Genomic DNA, 22,616 nt, shown 5'->3' with positions numbered 1-22,616 from the left:
CTGACAGAAAAGGGTTTTGCTCGAGATCATGCGGCAAAGAGATGACACACAGAGCCAGCAAGCCAGAGCCTGTGACACTAAAAGCCTCACGTGCCGCTCAGCCCCTGGCTGAGCCCTGAGAAGGCCTCACCCCAAATGGTGGGGTCCATTTGGCCATCGGTAAGGAACATTGGTAGGCTGGGCAGATTGTATCTCAAGAGAGGCCTGTTGTGTCTTCGTGAGAGCCAGCCCAGTAGTTGGCCTAGACTAGATGCATGCTAGAAACCAGTTCATCTAAGGCTGTCCTGCTGGGTCTGGCTGCCAGGTGCCTAGACCTTGAGAGTGGCACCTGGCAGGGTGTTTAGTTTCAATACTTCAAAGGGTGAAAACATTGTCCCAGAGACAAGACTTGCCTACAGGATCACAGGGTCCTGCTGTGGCAGCTGCATCTCTGAAGTTAGGTATGAATCTGGGGTGTGTGTGTGCCCTTCATGGTCATCTCACTTTGCTAAAGAGACTACCTACTCCCTGGGCCTCAGTTCCTTCACCTGTGAAATGGGTACAAATGTTCTTATGACTGGTGGATTGGAGTGAGTCCAGACAGGCCTCCAGGGGTTGACTTAGGTGGCCCACAGCCCAGAGACTCACATTTGAATTGACTCTGGGCAGCTTAGGAGTTGGTAGCAAAACAAACAAATAAACAAATAAACACAAAACAAGCCAAAACAAAAAAAACCTAAAAATCAAAACCCAAACAACAACAAACCCTCCATGTCCATTTGGTCTCTGCAGCTGAGTGGTTTTTAATTTTTATCCTCAAAGTAAGCCGATCTGGAGGAATTTGGGACTAGCTACCAGAGGTCACTGAGGAAACTGTGTCAACCTGCAGGCTTAGCTACCCCAGGCTAGGGAGGGACCCAAGCCTGCAGCCTAGTGTGTGTGTGTGTGTGGGGAGGGCTTAGCCTCCCTGTCCTGCGTTGGTCTCTTCTTGCAGGAAGCACTGGGGTGAAGATGATAACTTCCTTCCCTGCCCACCCGGAAGGCTCTTCTTTAGATACCATGAAGATGGAGCCCTGAAAAACAGACTGGACTCCAAGGTCAACTTCTGTGACCTTCCCTTCTCAAGCTCCCTCCTGCAGCAGGCTCTCCTGAACTCACAGGCCTGTGTAGCGGGGGCCATGTTTGTGGGGGTGGTGGAGGGGCTTTCAATGGCTCCTTTGGTTGGGAGGCAGGCTGGAGGGCCGGGGTAACTTGAGCACAGCTCTCAGTCTCCTGCTTCTTTGTCACCAGAACCTGTCCTTTCCAGCTGACACCTAGGCTCTGTTCTCCTAGCCTTTGGGTTCTTCCCTGGGAACAAGACCTTCTGAGTTCCTGCTGTGTTTCACAGCTACTGTGGTGGCCTGCAGCAGGGACTTGGTAAAAATGTCTACTGAATGACTAAATAAACGACAAGCAAGGCAGGACCAGCCACTGGTTCATCCAGGCTGGCCAGAGCCAATGTCTCTCTTGGGCCCATGATCTAGGCAGGGCCAAGCTTGGGGCAGTATGCTGGGGTAGCATATTAGTCTGTTTAGCAACATACTGTGCATGGTCCCTAGGCTCTCTTACCACTACAGTTACAGGAAACGGGGGTGGGAACTGCGGCCTGGGCAACATCTGGCCCTCTCTATGGGGCTTAGGCTGGACCCAGATCCTGCAAAGAGGATTAGGCAGTTGGAGAGGGGAGCTTGGGGGGGCTGAAGGATAAGGAAGACAGGGCCACGCAGGTGGCTTCAGTGAGGCAGATGGGGCCAGCTTCTGATAGACGAGCCCTGGGACGCTCTCCACCATGTTTTAGATGGACTGGAACACCCCCTGCAGGTTCAGGTGGGCCTCAGCTAGAGACTGAGATGCTTTTAAGACTGGGTGGCATGACAGTCACTTCTGAGTCTTAGTGTCTTCCTCTGTAAAATGGGAAGTTTGAGGACAAGTGGATTCTGGGATGCGGCATGGGTCTGCCCCAGACATCTCAGCTTTTCTTAGAACAAGATAGCCTAATGTGGTCACCGTGTCTCTTCTTCTAAGCCAGAGCTAAGCTGGGTTCTGTCTCCCTTCTGTCTGGAGCTCTTTAGGAGACACCATGCCTGTCTGGCCATGCATCTCCAGCCTCCATTACACACTTAGAAAATGCAGGCTCCACACAGTGTGATCCACGCTCCCTTCCCAGCCCACTCCAGGCCTGCTGAGGGACTGTCCTAATGCAGGCCATGTGGCTGGGGGACACTTAAAAGTTACAGAAGACTCCCAGGTGGTTATTTTTAGTTTCAAGTTTGGGCAGGTTCAAAATCTTGCCTAGTCTGGATCCTAGAACCCTACCCAGTTCTCTGGACACCAAGGGCCTTTGCACATACTGATTCGTGGCCCAGGGATACTCCAGCTGTGGTCAGCAGCCTGGTAAGCTGTGCCATATGTATGTGTGGGTTTGCATGACTAGCCCCGCCTCCCAGCTGGCAAAGACCTGCTCTTGTCACCTGCTTTCTCAGTCATTTGTCCATATTGCTGCCCCTTACTAAGAAATCAAGCTTAAGAAAGTTTTATTTATCTTGGGATATTCACTACTTGGCAGAGGGGAATCATATATGACAAATGAGGGATCAATCAAGGACTATTTGTCCAGATAGATGAATGTAATAGGGGCTCTATACATGCTCTTGAGTTGATAGATAGATGACCAGAGCGATGTTCAAGAAATGTTCGGCAGATAGAGGAATAAACGGCTATGGAAAGGTAAGGCAGAGTCCTTCGAGCTCCCCTGCCTCTGAGGGAGCACTGGTCCGCACAGTGTGCCTCTGAGGGAACACTGGTCCGCACAGTGTGCCTCTGAGGGAGCACTGGTCTGCACAGTGTGCCTCTGAGGGAGCACTGGTCTGCACAGTGTGTTTCTCATCAAGTGTGAGGAAGCCACACATACCATGAATACTGTTTCCATATCAGACCCAGCAGTGTGGGTGTGTGCACCTGCAGGGCCAGCTTGCAGCATGGGCAGCTGTTCCCCAGCCTTTGGGGCCCACAGAAAGCTTTATGGACAGGACTTCTGGTCCCACGCCCTTACTTCCCAGTGTGCTATGCAGGGGAGGGGAAGACTCACCGTCAGGCAGCCCATGAGGCTCTGCTCAAAGGGCCGCTGGAAGGCTCGAGGGTCTCCACACCAATCCAGCAGCTCCGTAGCAGCATTGTGGAAGTTGGCGGGGTTCTGTAAGTGCTGTGGAGAAAAGGAGAAAGGCTTGAGGCTGCAAGAGGAGCCCAGGGAACGGAGGACCTCAGGACTAGCCAGAAAGGAGACACACAGAAAGGGACAGAGGACAGGCCAGGTTCTCCAGGTTTCTCAAACACCCTCTACGCAAAGCCAGGCCCACGGCAGTAGGATGAGGCCATCAACCCACTTCAAAGGTGAGAATCAGGGATAGTAAAGGCCAGAGCCATCAGACATCCAAGTGGATGCAGGTGGCTGGGGAAGGGTTCCAGAGAGGTTTTGGAAGGTGGTACCCAGTCTCTATACTTGAAACCAGCAGGCTCTGGAGGTGCCTTCCTAACAACCCACCCATTTCTCACTCTCTGTACTCCAGCTCAGGTCTTCCCTGTGTGTGTCGGGGGAGAAGAACACCTGCAAACAGGAAGGGGGACTTGGTATACAGTATCTGGATCATCGTGCTGTCTACAGTATGGTGTACGTGGCTCCTTGGGCCTAGATGATCGGGGCCCTTTTGGAGCCTCTTCCTCCTGCCTCACACATAGGAAGTCAGAATCCCAGGGCTTTCAGAGTTACTTCAGGCCCCAGGCTGCCAGCATGCAGAAATTGAAAAGATCTCACTTCATCCTTAACACTGACCCTTGGTTTCCTGGGTCCTTGTCATTTGCCACTGGGACCAGGAGATAGAAGACCAGGGCCATGGGGCAAGTTAGAGTCACAGCTATGATTTGGCCTAATGGTAGGTATGACCTCAGAGGGTATCATGTAGAAACAAGACGCATACACACAGGATGCTAGCAGCTCCAGGCCCCTTGGTATTGGTAGCACAGCAGGATCTCACTGGCCTAGATGGGCCCTGTAACTCACCTGTGGCATGAGTTAATTCACAGTCAGGGCAGAGTGGGCCTTGGAGCTGGCATCCCAGAATGGGGGTGTGGTCATGGGAATTTTGGTTCCTTGTGCTTATCAGAGTATGGTTCATGCAAGGAAATGCTTACAGTGAGAAGAACGTGAGCTCCATAAGAACACCCCTCCTCACGGAGAGGGAGAAATAGCAGGAGAAGAAGGGCAAGTGAGCAGTGACAGCCTGTGTTGTGGGGGTTGGATGACAATTAAACAAGACCAGGCTGGGCTTACGTGGTCCAGGCAGAACTCCTGGCGGGCAGTGTGGTTCCACATGCGGCTGCACTTGGCTCAGGATTAGGGTTAGATCTCAGCCTCCCTGAGGTCCCCACCTCCCCTGTAGGAGCCCAGTGGTACAAGGCTCTCAGGTTTGCCTCCCTAAAGCTGTAGCTCCTTATAAGAGCACCAAGACAGCAGGGATGGCTGCATACACAGCCACGCCCTTTGGAAGGGTGGCTGCCTGGCTTTGCTTCTGCTTCTGGTGTTCACTTCTAAATCTGCCTTTCAGAGGCCCCAGGGAGCACTGAGGCTCTGATGGAGCGTTGCACTGTTGTAACTCGGCAGCTCCTTCTGGCTTGCACTCCCCCTGACAACCAGGTGTTTCATTTATTTATGTGGTGCCACAACCAATCAGCAGCGTCAGCAAGCTCTGCACGCTACTCTCAGTGGCCATAGCAATGTTCTTTGGAGATCTGAGCTCCTGAGTGGCCTCTGAGGCTGATCCCCAAGCCTGCTCTTGTTCCGACCCTATTTGAGCAAAAGCTGTCTGCATCTTGCCAGCCGTCTCCCCATTCACAGCTGGCTCATTATGGGATGCATCTCACAGAGGAGGTAAACAGTAGCATCCTCTTAATGCTGTTGCCTGGATCCCCGTGGCCTCAGCTGAGGCCCTTTTCTCTGCACTCCTTGCTCATTATACCTTAAGCACACAGAGACTGTGTTTTGATGACACACAAAGTGCGCACCTGGCCCAAACCGCAGCTCAGCTACAGAGTCACGCAGCCCTGAGGACATTACTGAACCTCAGAGCTCTCGTCTGTGAAATGGGAATGGGGTTGGGGGAGTGATGGGAGCATGTAGGACTGTGGCCAAGTGTGGGAGAAGCCTGTTACAGAGCAGGGACACATGGTGCTACTGGCAACTGGTGCTTCCCAGGCAGGGGCCTAGCTTCTCTTATGAACCTCTAGACTCTAGAGTCTAGAAGATAGAAACAACTTCCTAGGCACGCCTGGCCTCTAGACTGGCAGAGGATAAGGTCTGAAAGGAGTGATGGATGGGTATCTGATTATCCTAATGATAGCTCCTCTACCAAGGCCAGCCACCTGGCCACTTTACAAGGGACCCCACTGGCCTAGGGAGGGGAAAGAACCTAGGGAGGGCTAGAATGAATGGCCTGTAGTAGGGGCACATTTGGAATCATTGTCACAGGTTCCAACTTGTGGCTAGTACTAGACACCAATGGCCCATTTCCCATCAGAAAGCCCTTCCCCCTCCACAGTCCCTCAGGGGACTGGAGCTATACCCATGATTGCTGAGTGTGTGGGCAAGAAGTGGGCACACTAATGCTCCAACCAGGGCCGGCTCCCCAAGAGGTGATGGATTCACCTTATCAATCCAACTGCCCACCAGTCGCTCTGTGATGATAGACACATGGATGAATCATAGACACTTTCATCTATGTGTCTATCCATCCATCCAGAACAAATCCATCCATATATCTACCTGCCCATCTGCCCATTCAAGCATTCATCACTTTATCTCTCCCTTATCCATCTACTCATCCATCTGTCCATTCATCTAGAAGCCAATTTATCCAGCCAGTCACCCATTCATCCATCTACCCATCTATCATCTATCCATTCCTACTCATCTAACTCTCCAGCCATATGTCTATCCACCCACTCACCCACCCTCCTCTGCACCCATCCAAAATACTATGTCCCCAGCCTGGATGGACCGAGCACACTGTGGACTTAGAGATCCTCATGCCTCAGCTCAAGAGGGGAGCAGGATACTGGGTGACCAGGAAGCCCCTGAGCTCAGGCATAGTTGTGCTGGTGCTCCAAAGGCTGCCTAAGGCCTGGGGAAATTGCTGGGCACTATGAACTGATTCGCAATGCAGGGTTCTCTCTATGGCACCAAGATGACCAGGACCCTCGAGAATCGCACCTTGCAAAAAGGAAACCTTGGTTCTTCCAGCACCTAGAGGCTAAAGAAGAGGGCAGCCAACCAGGAGAGCTGCAGAGAAGGGCTATATGGTGCTAGGGGGTCTGATGCCAGGGACTGCTGGGGGCCATGAGTGTGGCTGGGAAGGCTGTGCTGGTAGGGTTAGGTGCCAAGAGTCCAAGGTTGTGAGGCCCAGGGTGGGAGGAGCCACAGCCTGCATCAGCCATGGTCCACCCAAATGCAGACGCATTTATCACCCATGCATGCAAACATTCACCTTTCTATTCTGATTAAGTTGTGGTGCCTGAGACTCCACAGTCCTCAGCTAGAGGTTGGACCAAAGGTAGAGAGAGCATCATTCTTAGTCATCTCTAGGGGAAGGTTGAAGCATCATTCCTGGTCATGTCTGGGGGATGTCTAGTGAGAAGTTCCGTTTCCCAACAACCCATGACAGGGGTGCTGGAGATGAACTGCCACTGGGGTTCTGAGTGTGGGCAAGCTGGGGAACCCCCTCCACCCGACATTGTAGGATGAAGTTGTCCTAGTACCACTGAAGCCTCAGTTTCCTTTTCTTTTATTTTTTTATTTTTGTTTTGTTTTTTCTTGACAGGGTTTCTCTGTGTAGCCCTGGCTGTCCTGGAACTCACTCTGTAGACCAGGCTGACCTTGAACTCAGAAATCTGCCTGCCTCTGCCTCCCAAGTGCTGGGATTAAAGGCGTGTGCCACCACCGCCCGGCTCAGTTTCCTTTTCTGTAAAGGTTCTCAAAAACCTTGCCCTTTCTTGTAACTTTTTTGACACAGGGCCTCACGCAGCTCATACTGGCCTCAAATTCGCTGTGTGGCTGAAGATTATCTCGAACTCCTGATCTTCCTGCTTCCATCTACCCAGCACTTGGGATCACAGAAGTGTGCCAATCACACCAGGCCTTTTCTGTTTACTGTTAGCAAGCAGCTGGAGCAGGGGCCTAGAGATCACAGGTCTGGGGAGGGAGCTGGTACAAGGTGGACGATGGTGTTAGTCACCTCACTGTACCCTCACCGTAACTCAAGGCATGGAAGCAAAACCCAGAGAAGGCAGGACACTGGCCCAAAGTGGCACCACTCGCTGGGTGAGAATGAGGCACGGCTGGCATTCATATGTGTGTGGGTCTCGTGTTAGCTGGCACCCAGGGACCATCCTGCTGCAGCACAGATCTACTCCCTGCCTGGCCACACCCACCCTGCCAGCTGGCCACACCCACCTGCTTGATGCACTGCAGACGATCATTGGTCTGCTGGATGTGCCTGTCCATAGAATTCATTCTGGCCGTTTCGCTGGGTCCTACCCGAGAGCCATGAACGTGGTCCAGCCTGAGGAGAGAGGAAAGAGGGTGTCACTGAGTGGGGTACACCTGACAACCTTGCACAGCTTCCCAGCTACCCTCCCATTTCCACATCAGCAGTCCTGCCCTAGAGGGGCCTGGGGTGCCCAGCTTTATCTTAAGAGATTTCCAGCAAGAAGGTAAAAGTGGGGGCTGTGCTTGCATTTATTTCTCCAGTCTTCGTCTTGCCCCTCCTTTCACGGTCCTGGTACCTGTCAAACGTTAATACTCCCTGATACCCAGCCCCTTGTCCATCATTTCATTATCATTTCAATGTTCATTGACATCCTGGATAATTTTATGTTAACTTGACTCAAGCTAAAGTCATTCGAGAGGAAGGAACCTCAATTAAAAAAAATACCTCCATAAGATCTGGCTGTAGGAGGCTGGAGAGATGGGTCAGCAGTTAAAAGTGCTGACTGCTCTTCCAGAGGACCCGGGTTCCATTTCCAGCTCAGAGACTGTAACCAACCAAGAAAAGACCTCTATGGCCATACTAGCCAGCAGGGGGCACTCTAGACAAACCACAGCACCCTGAGGATCAGACACAGACACTGTAGACACTCCGGGGAACATCTTCCTTCCCATCACTCTAAAAGCTCGGAGGTGTCCTGAGCTCTAAAAGCCAGGAGGGGCCTGTGCAGTCATCCCTGGCTTCAAAGCTTCAGTTTCCACATGGATAGGAGATGGGAGTCCCCTGTGGCTCCACCAAGCTCTGCGTCTAAGGAGGATCTTCTAGGAGGGCCATGTCATTTAGGACCAGGAACCCAGAGAGGTCTTGACACATGCTTGCACATACCGATAACTTCGATGCTCTGCCCACCCACGGAAGCTTCTAGCAAGTATGAGGAGCTTGCACATCCCTGGTCAACAACCTTTGGGCCTCAAGGCTGCTTTTCTCTTATGAGTGCTGTTGGGACCCCAGGTCTTACTTCAGGAGGCAAATAGCCAAGAGACAGACAGTAGTACCACTCTAGATCAGGCTAACCTCCACAGATCCAGTGGATTCAAAGAGCCAAAGGACACCAGTGGGCATGGTTGTTCCCAACCTGACAGTCCATTTGATTTTGTTTTGGGGAACCCAAAACCCATGATTTTGTCCAAGATGACATGGTCTATATCTGTCCAGATTGGGCTCCGTCTTATGGAATCAAAGGGTGACGCAGCTGGGCTTCCAACACTTGTGAGACTCATAGGACATCAGAGAGATAGCTGTCAGGAGACATTATAGACCACAGGGACAATAGTGGGGTCCCTGTCCCCACAAAAATACAGTCTCATTATAGTTCAGACTGGTTTCAAACTCATGAGGAATTCTCCTGCCTCAGTGCTGGGATTATAGCTATCATATATTTCTATTTATAAAGTATCTGGCTGAAGAAAGAGGCCCATACAAGTACAGTGGTATGCAATACACTCGTTTTAATTTTTTTTTCCAGACAGGGACTTTGTATGTAGCCCAGGCTGGCCTTGAATCTATGAAACTCTCGTTTGAGCTTCTCGAGCCATTATACTTAGCTGAGGTGTCACTTTGAAACTGCCCATACCAATGGTGGAGAATGGGATCAATAACAGAGAAATGAACCTAGGTGGCAGGTCTGAATTCCACACTGCAAGGGGCAAGGACTTGAAAGTTAAGGGTCCAGAGCCTGAGGAGAGGTTAGTAACAGGCAGGAACAAAAGGGGGGGGGGCATGGAGGACACAGTCTGCTTCTGTACACACTATTTTTATTGGCAGCCCAGTTCTGAGGCATAGCTGATTTTTCTCAAATTTTAAAGCCTTTGAGAAGTGAAATGCAATGAGGCCACTAGCTGGGCTAAGATAGAAACCTCTGCCTTTCTAACCATTAGCATGCTGTTCTTTCCATGCCCCTCACAGACTGATGGTCACAGTCTCCTGCATATTCCTATCTCAAGCCATGACTGGGTCCCAAAAGAAGTCCTTGTTCCATTCAACTGGTCCAAAGCCAGTGTTTTGCAAAGCCACCCAGAACCCCAGAACAGGACCCAGCATAGCTGTCAGGAAGTGGTGAGCCGTTGGCAGCCAGCAGAGGTCGCCCTGCTGCCATGGAAGCACCACCACTCAGCGTTGTTTGCCTCCAGGTGCCTTTAGAAATCTTTACAAAATCATCAGTGAAAGCAGCTCTAGCACCCAGGCAGGTCCAGGCTCTCTACTATCCAAGAGCCTGGTACCAGTGCCTGGTCGCTTCTTCCAATCTGCTGCCCTCTGAATAAGTGTGAGCTCAATCAGGGACCTTGACTGCAGTCCTGCCATCTCTGTTCTTGCAAGCCTTTCTAGTTAGCCTGGAGGTCTACAATGGGTGCCTGCTCTGCCACTCTCCCACTGTGTGAACAGGGTGAGAAGCTGGGCCTCAGTTTCTCTATCTGTAAAATGAAGGCCTGGGCTAGTTATCCTCTGGCAGCCTGCCAAACTCCAGCATCAGAGGGCTCCAGCTGCCTGGAAACTCCACTTCAGTAGGAGCAGAGCATTCAACTTTAAAATTCAAGGACTCTTCCCAAGCTGTGGAGCCTGCAGCCTGGAAAACTCCGTGAAAGCAGCTTCCATCACTCTACCAACCCACTGCCAGATGGTCCAACGCCCTGGGCACTGCCTCTCTTGAAGCTACGCCTGACCAGAGTTCATTACATGTATGGAAGTTTTTAGGTGATGACATGGTAGTCAGGCTGAGTCTTCCCAGTTTCCAGGGGTGGGCGCGCTGGGAGAAGCTTCTGTTGACATCGTCATCTCCTGGCAATGCTTAGGTTAAGTTTGCCCTGTGCACTTAAAGCCTCTTGGAGGACGAACTGCAGAGAGCTGATGGGAGACTAAAAAGCCAACCTCTTCAACTATGCCAGTGGCAGAAAAGAGTGGACAGAAGCCTCAAACAGGCAAGAAGCCATCTGGTTGTCTTAGATACAGGGTCCTTCCCTGGACACAGGGACAGAGAATTTTTACCATACCGTGGGCAGAGCACCCCAGCGTGGCAAGACTACCTCACAACCATCTTACAAACACCGTGTTTTCTTACTTCTCAGGCCTAGCTAGTAAACCTGAGCATCTCCAGGTAGAGGTGTTTTGCACTGCACACACACCTATGTACCCCTCTGCACTCTCCATAGCTGGTACGTGCACACATGGGCTGCTGGCCCAGATGCACTCGAGCACACACATCTCCTGACAGCTTGCACAGGCAAGTAGCACATCTCTGGGGAGCCGTGCGAGCAACGGTGTGCAGAAATGATTCAATCACTGTGCACATCTGCAGCTCGAGGTGGGGGATGGGGAGGGGGGGTGGCAGCAGGGCTGGAAGGCTCTACTCACAGCCTGACTAGAGCCTGTGCTTCGAAACAGGACCAGGGGGACAGCCTTGCTCTGGGAAGAAAAGAGAGAGAGAGAGAGAGAGAGAGACAGAGACAGAGACAGAGACAGAGACAGAGAGACATAGAATCTAGGCTCTAGGGTACCACCTCAACCTGACCCTTCACCAGTGTGGTAGTTTGAATATGCTTGGCCCAGGGACTGGCACTATTTGGAGGTGTGACTTTGTTGGAGTAGGTGTGGCCCTTTTGGAGGAAGTGAATCACTGTGGGCATGGGCTTTAAGACCCTCACCCTAGTGCCTGGAAGTCAATCTTCTGCTAGCAGCCTTCAGATAAAGATGTAGAACTCTCAGCTTCTCCTGCACCATGCCTGCCTGGATGTTGCCATGCTCCCACCTTGATGATAATGGACTGAACCTCTGAACCTGTAAGCCAGACCTAATTAAAGCAGCTTTAGATTTTTAGGGGACAGAGGTCATAGAGCTTGGGCATGTGTCAACACATCCACGTCCTCTCCTGGCCTGGCCCCCTCCTCCTACTTCTCTTAACCCACATCCCAAGCCCCTCACTCGAGTGCTCACTGCCTCTGAGTCTGAGCTCTGAACACATTGCTACAGCTTTGATTTGGCCTGCCCTCGGGTCAGACTGCCTACCCCTAGAGGTCCAGCGAAGTGTAGTCAGCAAGTGACACTACTCACTCACTCTACTCCAGTCCCTTCAGTGTCACTGTCAGACACCTGTCTCCCCTTCAGCCAGGATGGCTGACAGTTATGCATCTTGAAGCCCATACCCCCAATGTACTCACTCAATGGACAGACACGGTAGATACACGGCTATTGCTAAGGTACAAAGACTGAAACCTTAGCTATAACTAGGGGATCTCAGGACTGGGAGGTATGGGCCACTTAGGACAGTGTCCTTAAGGAATGATCCACGTCCCATAGGTGAAAAGGATGACTTCAGGTAGTCTACAGCAAACCTTTTCCATTTTCATAATGAAGTCTTGGTCTAGGAAAATGACCAAGGGTGAGTTCACGGGTCTTATTTATGATGGAGTTAAACTATTTATCCAATGGCTGACCTAAGTGAGCTCAAAGGTCGCTTTAAATGTAGTCTTGTTGAGAACTGGGTGGGATGTGGTGGCCAGGAATGAGGTGAGGGAAGCTCTGATGTAGACCTCCACCCTCCTCATCTTAAAGGAGAGGGTCATGGAAGCTCAGAGAAATGCCTGGGCAGCAAGGGCAGGTGAAGCAGGTGACTTTCTTCGGTGCTCTACTCCAGGGGAGTCTGGAAGACAGGCAGGCAAGAGCCAGAGAAGTGAGGAAGCTTCCAGCAGCTTCTGGGGACCAGCTGTCCTTCTATAGAGCAAGCAATGAGGACAGGCCCTGGGCAGGCAGGAGGTCTGCGTAGGGTGGGGTTCCAGTGGGTGGTGGGCTGGGAGCCAGGCCTTCCTGGTTGTGGGCTTTGGGAAGGCCCTTTCACCTCCTGAGTCTGTGTCTTCATATGGGAGGACAGGAAATCTCCTCCCTTCCCTGCTGGGCAGAGGGGATGAGCAAGTGAAGACACTTAGGAGAGAGGTTTCTGAAAGGCCCACACCTGCTTCCTCTAGCCAAGCAGCGAGCACCCCGTGACTAGGTTCCATAAGGCCCAGGACATCTGGCCAGCAATCCAAGGTGCTTTGGCTCCATTTTGGAGGTTTCTGGAAAGATGGAACTTCTTTTCTCAGTGACCAAATCTCCCAAGCACCCACCTTATCCACAGGAGTATCCACTGCTGATGTTGGTCAAAGAAAAATAGTATAGCCTCGGCCTTTCAGGTTCCCAAAGGGCAGCCCCACTTAGCTGTGCCTGATATTGTGCCCTGGACTGAACGTTAGTCTAGAGGAGTGGCACACACTGGCCCTGAGAAAGGTCGCCATGGTCCCTACCCACACTAGGCTGAGGACTGCAGCTACATCTGGGCTCTTTGTCCTTTGGGGACAGGATGCCTTCGAAGCCTTGCAGTGCCCTCTGTCCTTCTGTCCCCTTTGGGCACATTCTAGGTCCTTGATTCTGCATGCCCCATGCCCCAGCTCCTACACACAATCTGCAAAGAAAAGGTGATCCAGTCATGGCCCTTGGGACTCTCCTTCTCTGGCAGAACTAGTCCCCCCATTGAGCCTGCAGGGAGCAGGCACTAAGTTCTCTATGTCATCTCACTTGGTGTCAGCTCTGCTGTGACTTAATTTCCAGTTATCACGGTCCAGCCACCAAGAGGAAACCAAGGCTCTGAGAGGCCTAGTGACTTGCTTAAGGCCCCAGTGCTGAGAAGTGGTGCCGGGATTCTGCGCTGCTCTGACCACAAGGGCCTCTGGTGCACATGTCATTCTACACAGGAGCATGGCAGATCGTCAACTGCTGGACACTTCCTTCCCACCCCCCATTGCCCAGAGCAAGGAAGTGACCATCACAGCTGTGCGCTGTTAACATGACTGACATTGTGCAGGCCACAGTGTCCCCAGGACAACACACACACACACACACACACACACACACACACACACACACACAGACACACACACACAGACAGACAGACAGACACACACACACAGACACACAGACACAGACACACACACACACACACACACACACACACACACACACACACACGCCCTGACCTGGCTTTGCCTCAGGCTCCTGTGGCTATTCCAAAGTCTCAGATGCCAGGAAGTGGGGAGGGGTTAGGGAGGCCAGCAATCACTCAAGAGCTCTGAGGGACAGGGAAGCTGGAGTCTTCTAGAAAGCCGTGAACTCAAAAAGATATTTCTACAGCTTCAGCTTTGGGCACAGAAGGTGTTTTGACTGTCTCCTGGTTTCCCTCCTCCTTCTGGTCTGTAAGGGATCACCCAGACCAGGAATGGTGGGGCTGAGAGCAAGACTGAGAGTAGAATCATCCCCAAGTTCTGCACCCTGGATAGACATGGCTAATCAATCACAGCACTCTTCTTGCTTAGTCGAGACATTGACAGATGTCTACCAAACCATTGGCTCACCCACTCTTTGCTATCCCAGGAAATGAAGATTTTCAGCCGAGTCATCTTTGTGTGTGTAGTGTGTAGTGTGTGCATGTTGGTGCTAGTGTATATGTGTGAGCATGTGAGTGGAGGTCCAAGGCTGACATGGGGGTGGTGCCTTTCTTTAGTTTCCTTCCATCCTTTTTTCTTTTTTAAAGGCACAATCTCTTGCTGAACTTAAAACTTGATTCTTCCAGGCTGTGGGACAGATGAGCTTTAGGGACCTGCTTATCTCCCTTGCTGCTGCACACATCAACGCTGGGCCGATAGGTTTGAATTACTGTATATGGCTTTTATTCGGGTAGGTTCTAGGGATCTGAACTCAGGTCCTTGTGTGGCAGGCATGTTACTGACTAAGCCATCTTCCCAGCCTTGAATGACTCAGCTCTGAAAGAGGAGTGGACAGCAAGAGGCCACCAGGTAGACCACACATCTACTTCTGGATTCCTGACTTGGTGTTCTTTCCTGAAACCCAGAGTGTGAGCAAGGCTCTTTTCAAGCCCCGGAGCCCCCTGGTGGAGGGACCACACAATCAGGCAGCCACATTCTAAGCAGCTTCCTAGTACAGATATGCATCCAACTCTATTATTTCATTTTGCAGATGGGAAAACTGAGGCTTGGCATGGGTGTGCAATTTCTGTCAGCCAAGTAGAGATGTGGCTGTCCAGTGGAGGCCAGGAGAGGGGATGAGCTCCTCCTGGAGCTAGTGTTACAAGCAATTGTGAGCCTTCAGAGGTGAATGCTGGGAAAGTATGAACTGTTAGCCCCTAAGCAGCTCCTGTCTGTCCCTGCCGGTCAGATTTGTCAAAAATTCTCAAAAGCTATTTTATTTTTAAGGGAAAAGTATCAGAAGGGAGACAGATTTGTGCTAAAAGTGGCAGATAGAAAACAAGCAACATTTCTCTTGGCTCAGACCTGGAAGAGATCTGGGGAAGCAGTCAGGCCCGTCTGACACTCCCAGCTGAGGAAAAAGGCCTGAGAGAGGTGGGTATGGTCAGAGGAGAACCTTGAAAGCCTGGGTAGGTCCCACATGCACCTGGATGCCCGGCTGCCCCAAGCCTCTCGTGACCCCACATTGGCCCTTGCAGGTGCCAGTCTAGGCTAGGCTGCTGTCAGTCCACAGACAGCTGCGACAGTGGGCTGCCTGGAGCTGCCAGCCATTCAGGTGGGGCTATGAGCCCATGCCAAAGGGTGGCAGGATCAAATGCTCTGTGGCCACTGTGAAAAAGCCATGCTTTCTTTGCAGAGCTGTGAACCCAGGGTTCTGGGCAGAAGTCTCTTTTCTCTCCAGCTGGCTGTATAGCCCCACAATATTGTCTAGCATCTCAGGGAGTCATGGGGTATGAGGATCCAGCCACTTCTGTCTCAGGTCAGAAGCCCTCAAGGGGATAAGTGGGACCTTACTTCCTGCCTGGCGACAGCGATGAACAGTCCCAGGAGATGCACTCTGTGGTTCACAGAGCACTCGGCTGTTCTCACTTTCCTGTCATCACCAAGTCTCAGACAGGCAGTGTGGCTTAGTGGTACGGGCAGAAGGGCACTGGGTTCAAATCCTGCCCTTGTATGCTGGCCTCTGAGGCCTGAGCTCTTCTGCAAGCATGCGGTAGTGATGACAGCAGCCACCCAGGCTGCTGGGCTCACTCTGTCAGTGAGTTATTGAACATAAATCTGTATCCAGTCCCACCTGTCAGCTCTGTACAGGGCCCCTGGCCCTTCTGGATAATACCAGTGGAGGGAGCAGACGAAGACTTATGTGCCCTGAATGCTAACACTGCCAATCTGAAAAAAAAAAAAAAAACTAACAACCTAGTTTTTAAGCCTATCCACTAAACTTTGCAGTAGTGTCTTAAAAAGAGGCTCAGCTTGTAAACTGAGGCTGCCGAGGAAGGAGGAGAGACTGAAACACCACTGCTCAGCATCACTCTTTACAAATATTTTATATGTATGTGTTGGGGTAGGGTGGGGTGGGCTGGGATGGGGTGGGAGGGATTGAGCATATGAATGTGGGTTCCCACGGAGGTCAGAGGAATCATATCCCCCTGGAGCTGGGGGTACAGACAGTTGTAAACTTTCTGCTGTAAGTGCTGGGGATCAAACTCAGGACCTCTGGAAGAGCGGTATGTGTGCTTAACCACTGAGCTATCTCTCCAGCCCCTCTCCCCAGTCCCTCTTGAGAGAGCCTCCACAGAGGCTTGGAGGATGTGGGCAACTGGGCCTAAAGCAGAGCCAGGCCAAACCCACCATCCGGAAGACTAAGTGGAGGCACTGAGTGGGAAAGTCCTGGTCTGTAGAGTTTCAGTGTGGATGAGAAATAGGGCAGGAGATTTGGAGCTTGTGAGCTCTCCAAGGGGGGCCTGGGTACCCACATGGAGCCTCTCCAGACAGGCAGTGTCTGCATTAAGAACAGGAGGCCAGAGAAGGTCCATTGAGGGTTTAGCGAAGGGGCAGGGGCAGTCAGTTGCTGTGAGCAGTCCACTGGAACACAATCCCCTGAGGTCATCCTGAAGAATTGAGGTCCTGGTCAGGTGAGAAAAATGCTTTATGCCTTGCCCTCCTGGGGAGATGGCTTCTACATGTTCCCATATTACTTTGAATGCTCGACATTTCCACAGATATTGGATCATAAGACAGACACCCCTTTCCTTGAACACATTTTAAAATTCTATAAGCATGAGTGTCCCCAGAACTCACTTGGAGAAAATGCTGACCTATGAGGCATTAGAGGGGTATAGAGGAAGGAGAGAGCCGGAGGGGACAAGGGGAACCTGGCAGTTCTCAGAGATGGCAGAGCCATCAGGGTGGGGGCAAGAGGAGACTCTTAGCTTCATGCGAAGATGTGACCCCAAAGTATTTCTGGAAAGAGAAGCCCTGGGAAGAGCTGAACAATGAGTCTTGAATCTAAGACCACGAGAAGCTTCATGAGTGACCTCCCCTCTGGAAATCCAGCCAGCTCCCTTCCCCAGCAAGGCTGGCTTATGCTGGGAGCAGAGACCCAGCCACTTCTTGGACAGGCAAAGGCCGCATAAGTTGGCTAGGGTGAAGATTAGATTTGCTGAGGCTCTTACCCCCTCCCCCTCCTTCTCCCACCCAGGCAAAGGCAGGAACCAGGTGTATGAGATCCAGTGTCTCAGAGAGAAAGGGCTTTCTCCCCAAGTCCGTTGCCACTCTGCAGCCTCCACTAGCTATGAATACTAATGAGAACAGGTGCACCTTAGCCACCACTCCCCAGGCACACATTTGACATTCCTATGAATTGTAACAACACGGCCAAAGGCAGGTCGACTGGTGCCATCTACTGATGGGAGTGCTCAGGCAGCAAAGAATAAAGGAGCTTAAATCTGTCTCAGACCAGGAAACTAAGCTAGAATCTGAACCCAGGTCTCTCAGACAAATCCAATGGTCCCAGGGACCACTCAAAGCCAGGACAATGAAGAGAAAGCTCATGGACAGGGTGCATCATTCCTGGTTTCAGAGGACGGGGGTGTCCCAAGCACACCAGCCTATGTGTGGCACTATGGACATGCATTTAGATCTCAGGATCCATTCCCTTATCTGCAGAAAGCTAGCCAGTTCTACACATAGTGCTCACTCCCACAAGATCCTTCAGGCGCAACTTACTACCTAACCTCGTTCCAGTTCACTGGAGTGGGTCTCAGAGTTTGTACCTTATAGTAACCAAGGCCCAGAGAGGTTGTACAACCTTCCCAAGGACACACAGCTGGTATGTATATGTGTGTGTGTGTGTGTGTGTGTCTGACTGACTTCAAGGGCTCTGGCTTAATCCCACAGCTACAATGGCTGTATCTGTCTGGTAGCAACCTACAGCATAGGGGGAACGTTTGGGGGCTTCCTGATCAGCCTACCCCCATATTAGCAGGTGACTGAGGTGCTAAGCCTTGGTGTGAGGAGGGGGATGGGTGGGGTGACTTCTGAGGAATCCTTTAGATTTAAAGCTTTGGAATAGGCCAGAGAATGATAAGACTGAATAAAATGACCATGGAACCCATGACTTCTAGAAGCCTAAAATGCAGAAGAGGCAGGGTATCCCACAGGCTTTCTAGAGGAGGAAGGGATACAGCCAGGTCCTAAGGGCCAAGACTTTGGGGGTGGGGGCAGGAAGGTAAGGCCTGCCCTAATTTTGGTGCAGTTTGGCTAACCCTGGCTGACAGACCTGGCAAGTGCTCTGGGGCCTTTGTTAAAGGAGAAGGTACAGAATGAAAACAGGGCTCTGACTCCTCATTCTCCTTTAATTAACACGCCCTGTGGCCTTGCATGATCCCCTGCTTCCACTCAGCCTTCCAAACCTCCCGAAACCCATTTCTGACCTGTGATTTCCCACTGCCGTACGTCTCTATAAGCAGTGTTTTAGCTTAAGTGGCAGTTGCATATTAATTACAAAGTTAATTATGTGCTGTGTAATCATGCTGTAATTCATTAGTTTACTCTACATTCTGAGAGCCTTGTGCTAATAGCAAGAGCTGACAGGGCTTCAGGAAGCTCCACGAGAACCTAGAATGAGGTTGTAAAGGCCTGGAGACCCCCAGACACTTCCTCGGGCTCTCCTGCTGCAGACCTGGGCCTGGCTCACATGGTTCATGTGGCTGGAGCTTGGGGCCCTTGCTGCCTGACTGATGGGCACACTTCCTGGAGCGTATGCTGTCTATGAGTATGCTCCTGACAGAGGAAAGCCCAGCTGGGGCATGTTTGCTTGCAGCGGAAGTTCAGGGACAGGAAAGGATTTGTTTAAAATACTTATAGAGCAGGGAGTCACTTGTAGGTGACAAATTAACTTCTCAGATCACCAAAACAAAGTGGTCCTGGGAGCTCAGGTCACAGGCACAGGCTAAGGAGGGAGCGTGAAGTCTCAGCAGAAGCTGGGGTGGGGATACCCAGGCTGTAAGGGGAAAGGGTCTGATGGCTGTTTGGGGAAGTGCTCTTAGCATCTTCACCCTCTTCTATGAACCCTAAAATGTCTCTAACAACCCTCTAGCTTGTCTGGTTCTCTTTGCTGGCTTTGTTTAGTCCCCTCCTATCAGTTCACAAGGAGAACAGTGGGTCAGGCAGCAAGATTCTCTTTAGAGCCAGGTGTGGTGGCACACACCTTTAATCCCAGCACTCGGAGGCAGAGGCAGGTGGATCTCTGTGAGTTTGAGGCCAGCCTGATCTACAAGGCTAGTTCCAGGATGGCCAAGACTACACAGAAACTCTGTCTAGAAAAACAACAACAATAACAAAAGATGACTTCGCAGGCCCAGGTCCAACGGTGACCTGGGTAGCTATAGTACAGGGCAGTTAAGGATGAGGAACCCCTGCTCACAGCTTTCCAGCTTTGGAATTGTCTCTGGCTATTCTTTCTTATAACTTGCTCTTACCAGGCCCAGTGCTGCTGGCCGTTGGCTGGAGCATCATAGTGACTCTCCAACGGCTTTAAAAAGTCCATGTGAGTAGAGACAGCCTCCCGCCTCTCCCTGCAGCTCTGCAAATCTTCGGGTCAGATTTCAAACTCCAGTTGTGGAAGGAGGGGGGGTACAACCAAGGCTGTGGCCTGCCCCGGACATAGCAATCTGGTGGCCAAGACCCCTCTGTTTTCCAAATATAAAGCTGCTTGTTTATTTTTGCTGACAGCTGAAGGGGAGATGGAGGTGGAAGGCCTTTCCCTTCTGGCTCCAGTCAACAAGAGCAGAGAAAGACTCCGAACCCCAGCTGGCATGAGAGGAAGATAAATAAGAAAAAACAAAACACGTCCTTGCACTACAATGGAATGTTTTAAAGAGAGGTGGGAAACGCAAGGTCGGGGCAGATCTCATTTTCTAGCATCTCGGGAGCTCAGGGAGGAGGCGGGCTGCTGCTGCCTGGATGCTTTCAGGGGCAATCGGTTTTGGAGGGAACTCATTTGGGGGGAGCACAGGGAGGGGATGCATCTTAACAGCCAAAGCACCGGTGTTGATTTCCTTTCCAGGGAATACCGGTTTCCCTGGCAACAGAAAAGTCCAGCCTCCAAAGTTCTGACAGGGAAACCAGGCTTGGCCTGGGATGCTCCCGACAATTATCTGAGGCCAAGGCTCCACTGTCCTGCTTGCCCCAGCAGTGAGCTGGGAGAGAGTGGTGTAAAAGTGCCAGCTCTGCAAAAAAAAAAAAAAAAAAAAAAAAATAGCCGCAGCTCCCCATCTCTCCCCCACCCCGGCGCTTGTGCAAGCGGCTACTCATCCCTAGATTCATAGCTTTCCAGACTTTATGGCTGAGCAGGTAAAAATGCGAGAAGCAGCTTGGCAGCAAGCCCATGTTGACAGCACCTGTGGACCCCAGGAGGCAGTAAAGGTACAGGAGTGGGAGGAAGCAGTGGGCCATTAGGGGCTGGGCTTTGTGCATGGTACTCTCAAGCTCTGACACAGTGACAAAGAGGACCTGCGTGGAAGCAGAGCAGGTCTGATTGTCCCTCTATCCATGCTTGGCTATTCAGTTGCTCCTAGATGTCCCAGTTTTAAACCTCATTTTCCCAGAGAGGAATATCCCAAGGTCTGGCCTGAGAAGATGCCAACCGAGCATCAGGTGCTGGAGGAAGGAGAGGGGCCCTGATGGTATTTGCAGAGCACTTATCCCGAGGCCACCACCGGGCAGTGGGCTAAGTGCTTGACATGCATTATCTCATTTAACACGCTCTCCAGCTGCCCAGCAAGGCAGGCACAATTATCCCTCACTGGAGGGAGTTGAGGGATTATATGACCTGCCCAAGGCCACCCAGTAAGTGCATGGCACAGCCGTGACTCACACCTGACCCTCTCCGAGGCCTATTCTCACGGGAAAGGAGAGGAGAAATGGGACAGGAGAGACAATGTGGCTAGTGGTTTCTTCCTCTGGTGAAAGGGAGACAGATGTTCCTAGACTTTTCCCTAGGCTCCCCTCCCATGAGCCTTTTCCTGTTCTCTAAACATTCTGCACACTGTCCTTCCCCCAGGAAGACAGGCCACAGAGCAGAACCACCTGGAGGCTTCAAAGCAACACCCCAGTCCCTGAGCCCACCTTTAGAGAACATAGTAATTGTGGCCACGACCAAAGGGCCTCCTATTGCATCTTTCATGGTCACAGTCTAGCCACTGGAGTAGTTAACAGCTCGTAGTGGAAGGGCTGGGGGCTCAGACAGAGCCCATTGATGATGACAACCAAGCCTTCTCAAACTCCCACTGTGTTTTTCTGGGACGTTTTAAATATCCTATGCATTGTATTTTATTTTAATCTTTGAACTATGCAATACCATAGGTAGCCCTGCTTCAGAAACAGGGGAAACTGAAGCAGGATGCTTTAAAAGTCATATATAGCCAAGAGCACATAGCTAGTAAGTTGCAGAGCCAAGACTGAATGAAAGTTTACACACGAGTAATCCTACCCATCTTGGTCTTGTGTCTTTGGTTCTGGGACCCTGTTAGGCTACGTGGCAGCCAGGAGCTCTAGGTTTTTCCTCCAGTGTTCTACTCCCTTTAGAAGTCTTTGTTGTGCTCCAGAGAACATCAAAAAGGGTTGGGACTCGTGTGTGTTCTTGTGCATGCCCGTGAGCCTCCAGCGGATGCTGCATGGAAGATGTGTGTGCCGCTGATTTATAACCATCAGAGAAAACAGAACTGCAAATCTCACCCACAAATCTTCCTTATCGGGGATGCTTGCAACAAGCAGACACATCATGAATTCCCAGGAACAGGCAGGTCTTCCCCTAGCCTTGGTTCCCGCCAGTTGCCTGCTCCCCTGGGCCTGTAGGGAGTCATGGGTTGGTTCCATGAGGTCCCTCTGGCTGCCAGCAGAAGACCAGCTCACACAGGAAGTGGTGGTTCATCAGAACCACTGTTGGCTCCCCAGTGGTATAGTTTGGGAGAGCTCCAAGGGTCCCTCCTGGATGCTTGAAGCATGCTGGCTGCCCTGCTCCAACTCTGACTGCTCAGCCGGTGAACAGGGCCTTAAGTACCAACAGCCAGAAGAGCAAAGACATCCCCCCTCCCCAAGCAAGCATTACAGTCAGCCAGCACCAAGGGGCCAAGTGTGGTCATCAGCTCTTCTAACATGACCAGGGTGGAGACTCCAAGAACCTCTAACATAACTTGGGTTCCAGAACAGAGGTCTGCCTGACTCGAGAGATCCAGTGCTCATAATCATTCCGGCATGTTTCTTGAGTCACGAGTTCAAGTCCTCAAGTCCCTTAGGGTTCCCTTAGCCCCTATCACTGACATATATATTTTACCTATATCCTTCAGAGGGGCTGGGTCACCCCACAGATGTCTACCCTACCCCAATTTGTACATGATAGACCACTGGGAGATTTTTCTGCTCACGCTGAGTACGGCTTACATTGTCTTCTCTAAGTTCACACTAGGTCACAGAGCATGGAAGGACAAGCACAATCTGGGTGAGGTAAACTAGTCAGGCATAGGCTTCCCCACCATCTTGGATTGCTGAGTAGTCCGCATGAGGCTGACCATTAGGGTACCAGTGGGTAGCAGGAGTGACCCAATCTTGGCTCTGTCTTAGCCTGCTGTGTAGCAGGCCACTTTGATTAATTTGATGCCCTTTCTTCTCTCTCTCTCTCTCTCTCTCTCTCTCTCTCTCTCTCTCTCTCTCT

General features: G+C 51.4%; 1 protein-coding gene across 3 annotated transcripts in view; it reads right to left on the bottom strand.

Annotated features, from left to right (window-relative positions):
* Positions 1-22,616, bottom strand: part of Zmiz1 (zinc finger MIZ-type containing 1) — a 202,025-nt gene that overhangs the window by 84,960 nt on the left and 94,449 nt on the right. For all 3 annotated transcript variants that reach the window (XM_028754124.1, XM_028754125.1, XM_028754126.1), the window contains exons 4-5: positions 7,520-7,628; positions 3,107-3,220 (exon numbers count right to left, since the gene is read on the bottom strand). In XM_028754124.1, coding sequence (XP_028609957.1) covers positions 3,107-3,220; positions 7,520-7,579 — 174 coding nt within the window. In that variant the 5' untranslated portion in view covers positions 7,580-7,628. The remainder of the gene's footprint in view (positions 1-3,106; positions 3,221-7,519; positions 7,629-22,616) is intronic.

The sequence above is a fragment of the Grammomys surdaster genome, unplaced genomic scaffold (assembly GCF_004785775.1).
Source record: "Grammomys surdaster isolate TR1022 unplaced genomic scaffold, NIH_TR_1.0 125979, whole genome shotgun sequence".
Classification (NCBI taxonomy): Eukaryota; Metazoa; Chordata; class Mammalia; order Rodentia; family Muridae; genus Grammomys; species Grammomys surdaster.
The sequence above is the reverse complement of the archived record's forward strand: the minus strand, read 5'-3'. Positions and strand labels throughout refer to the sequence as shown.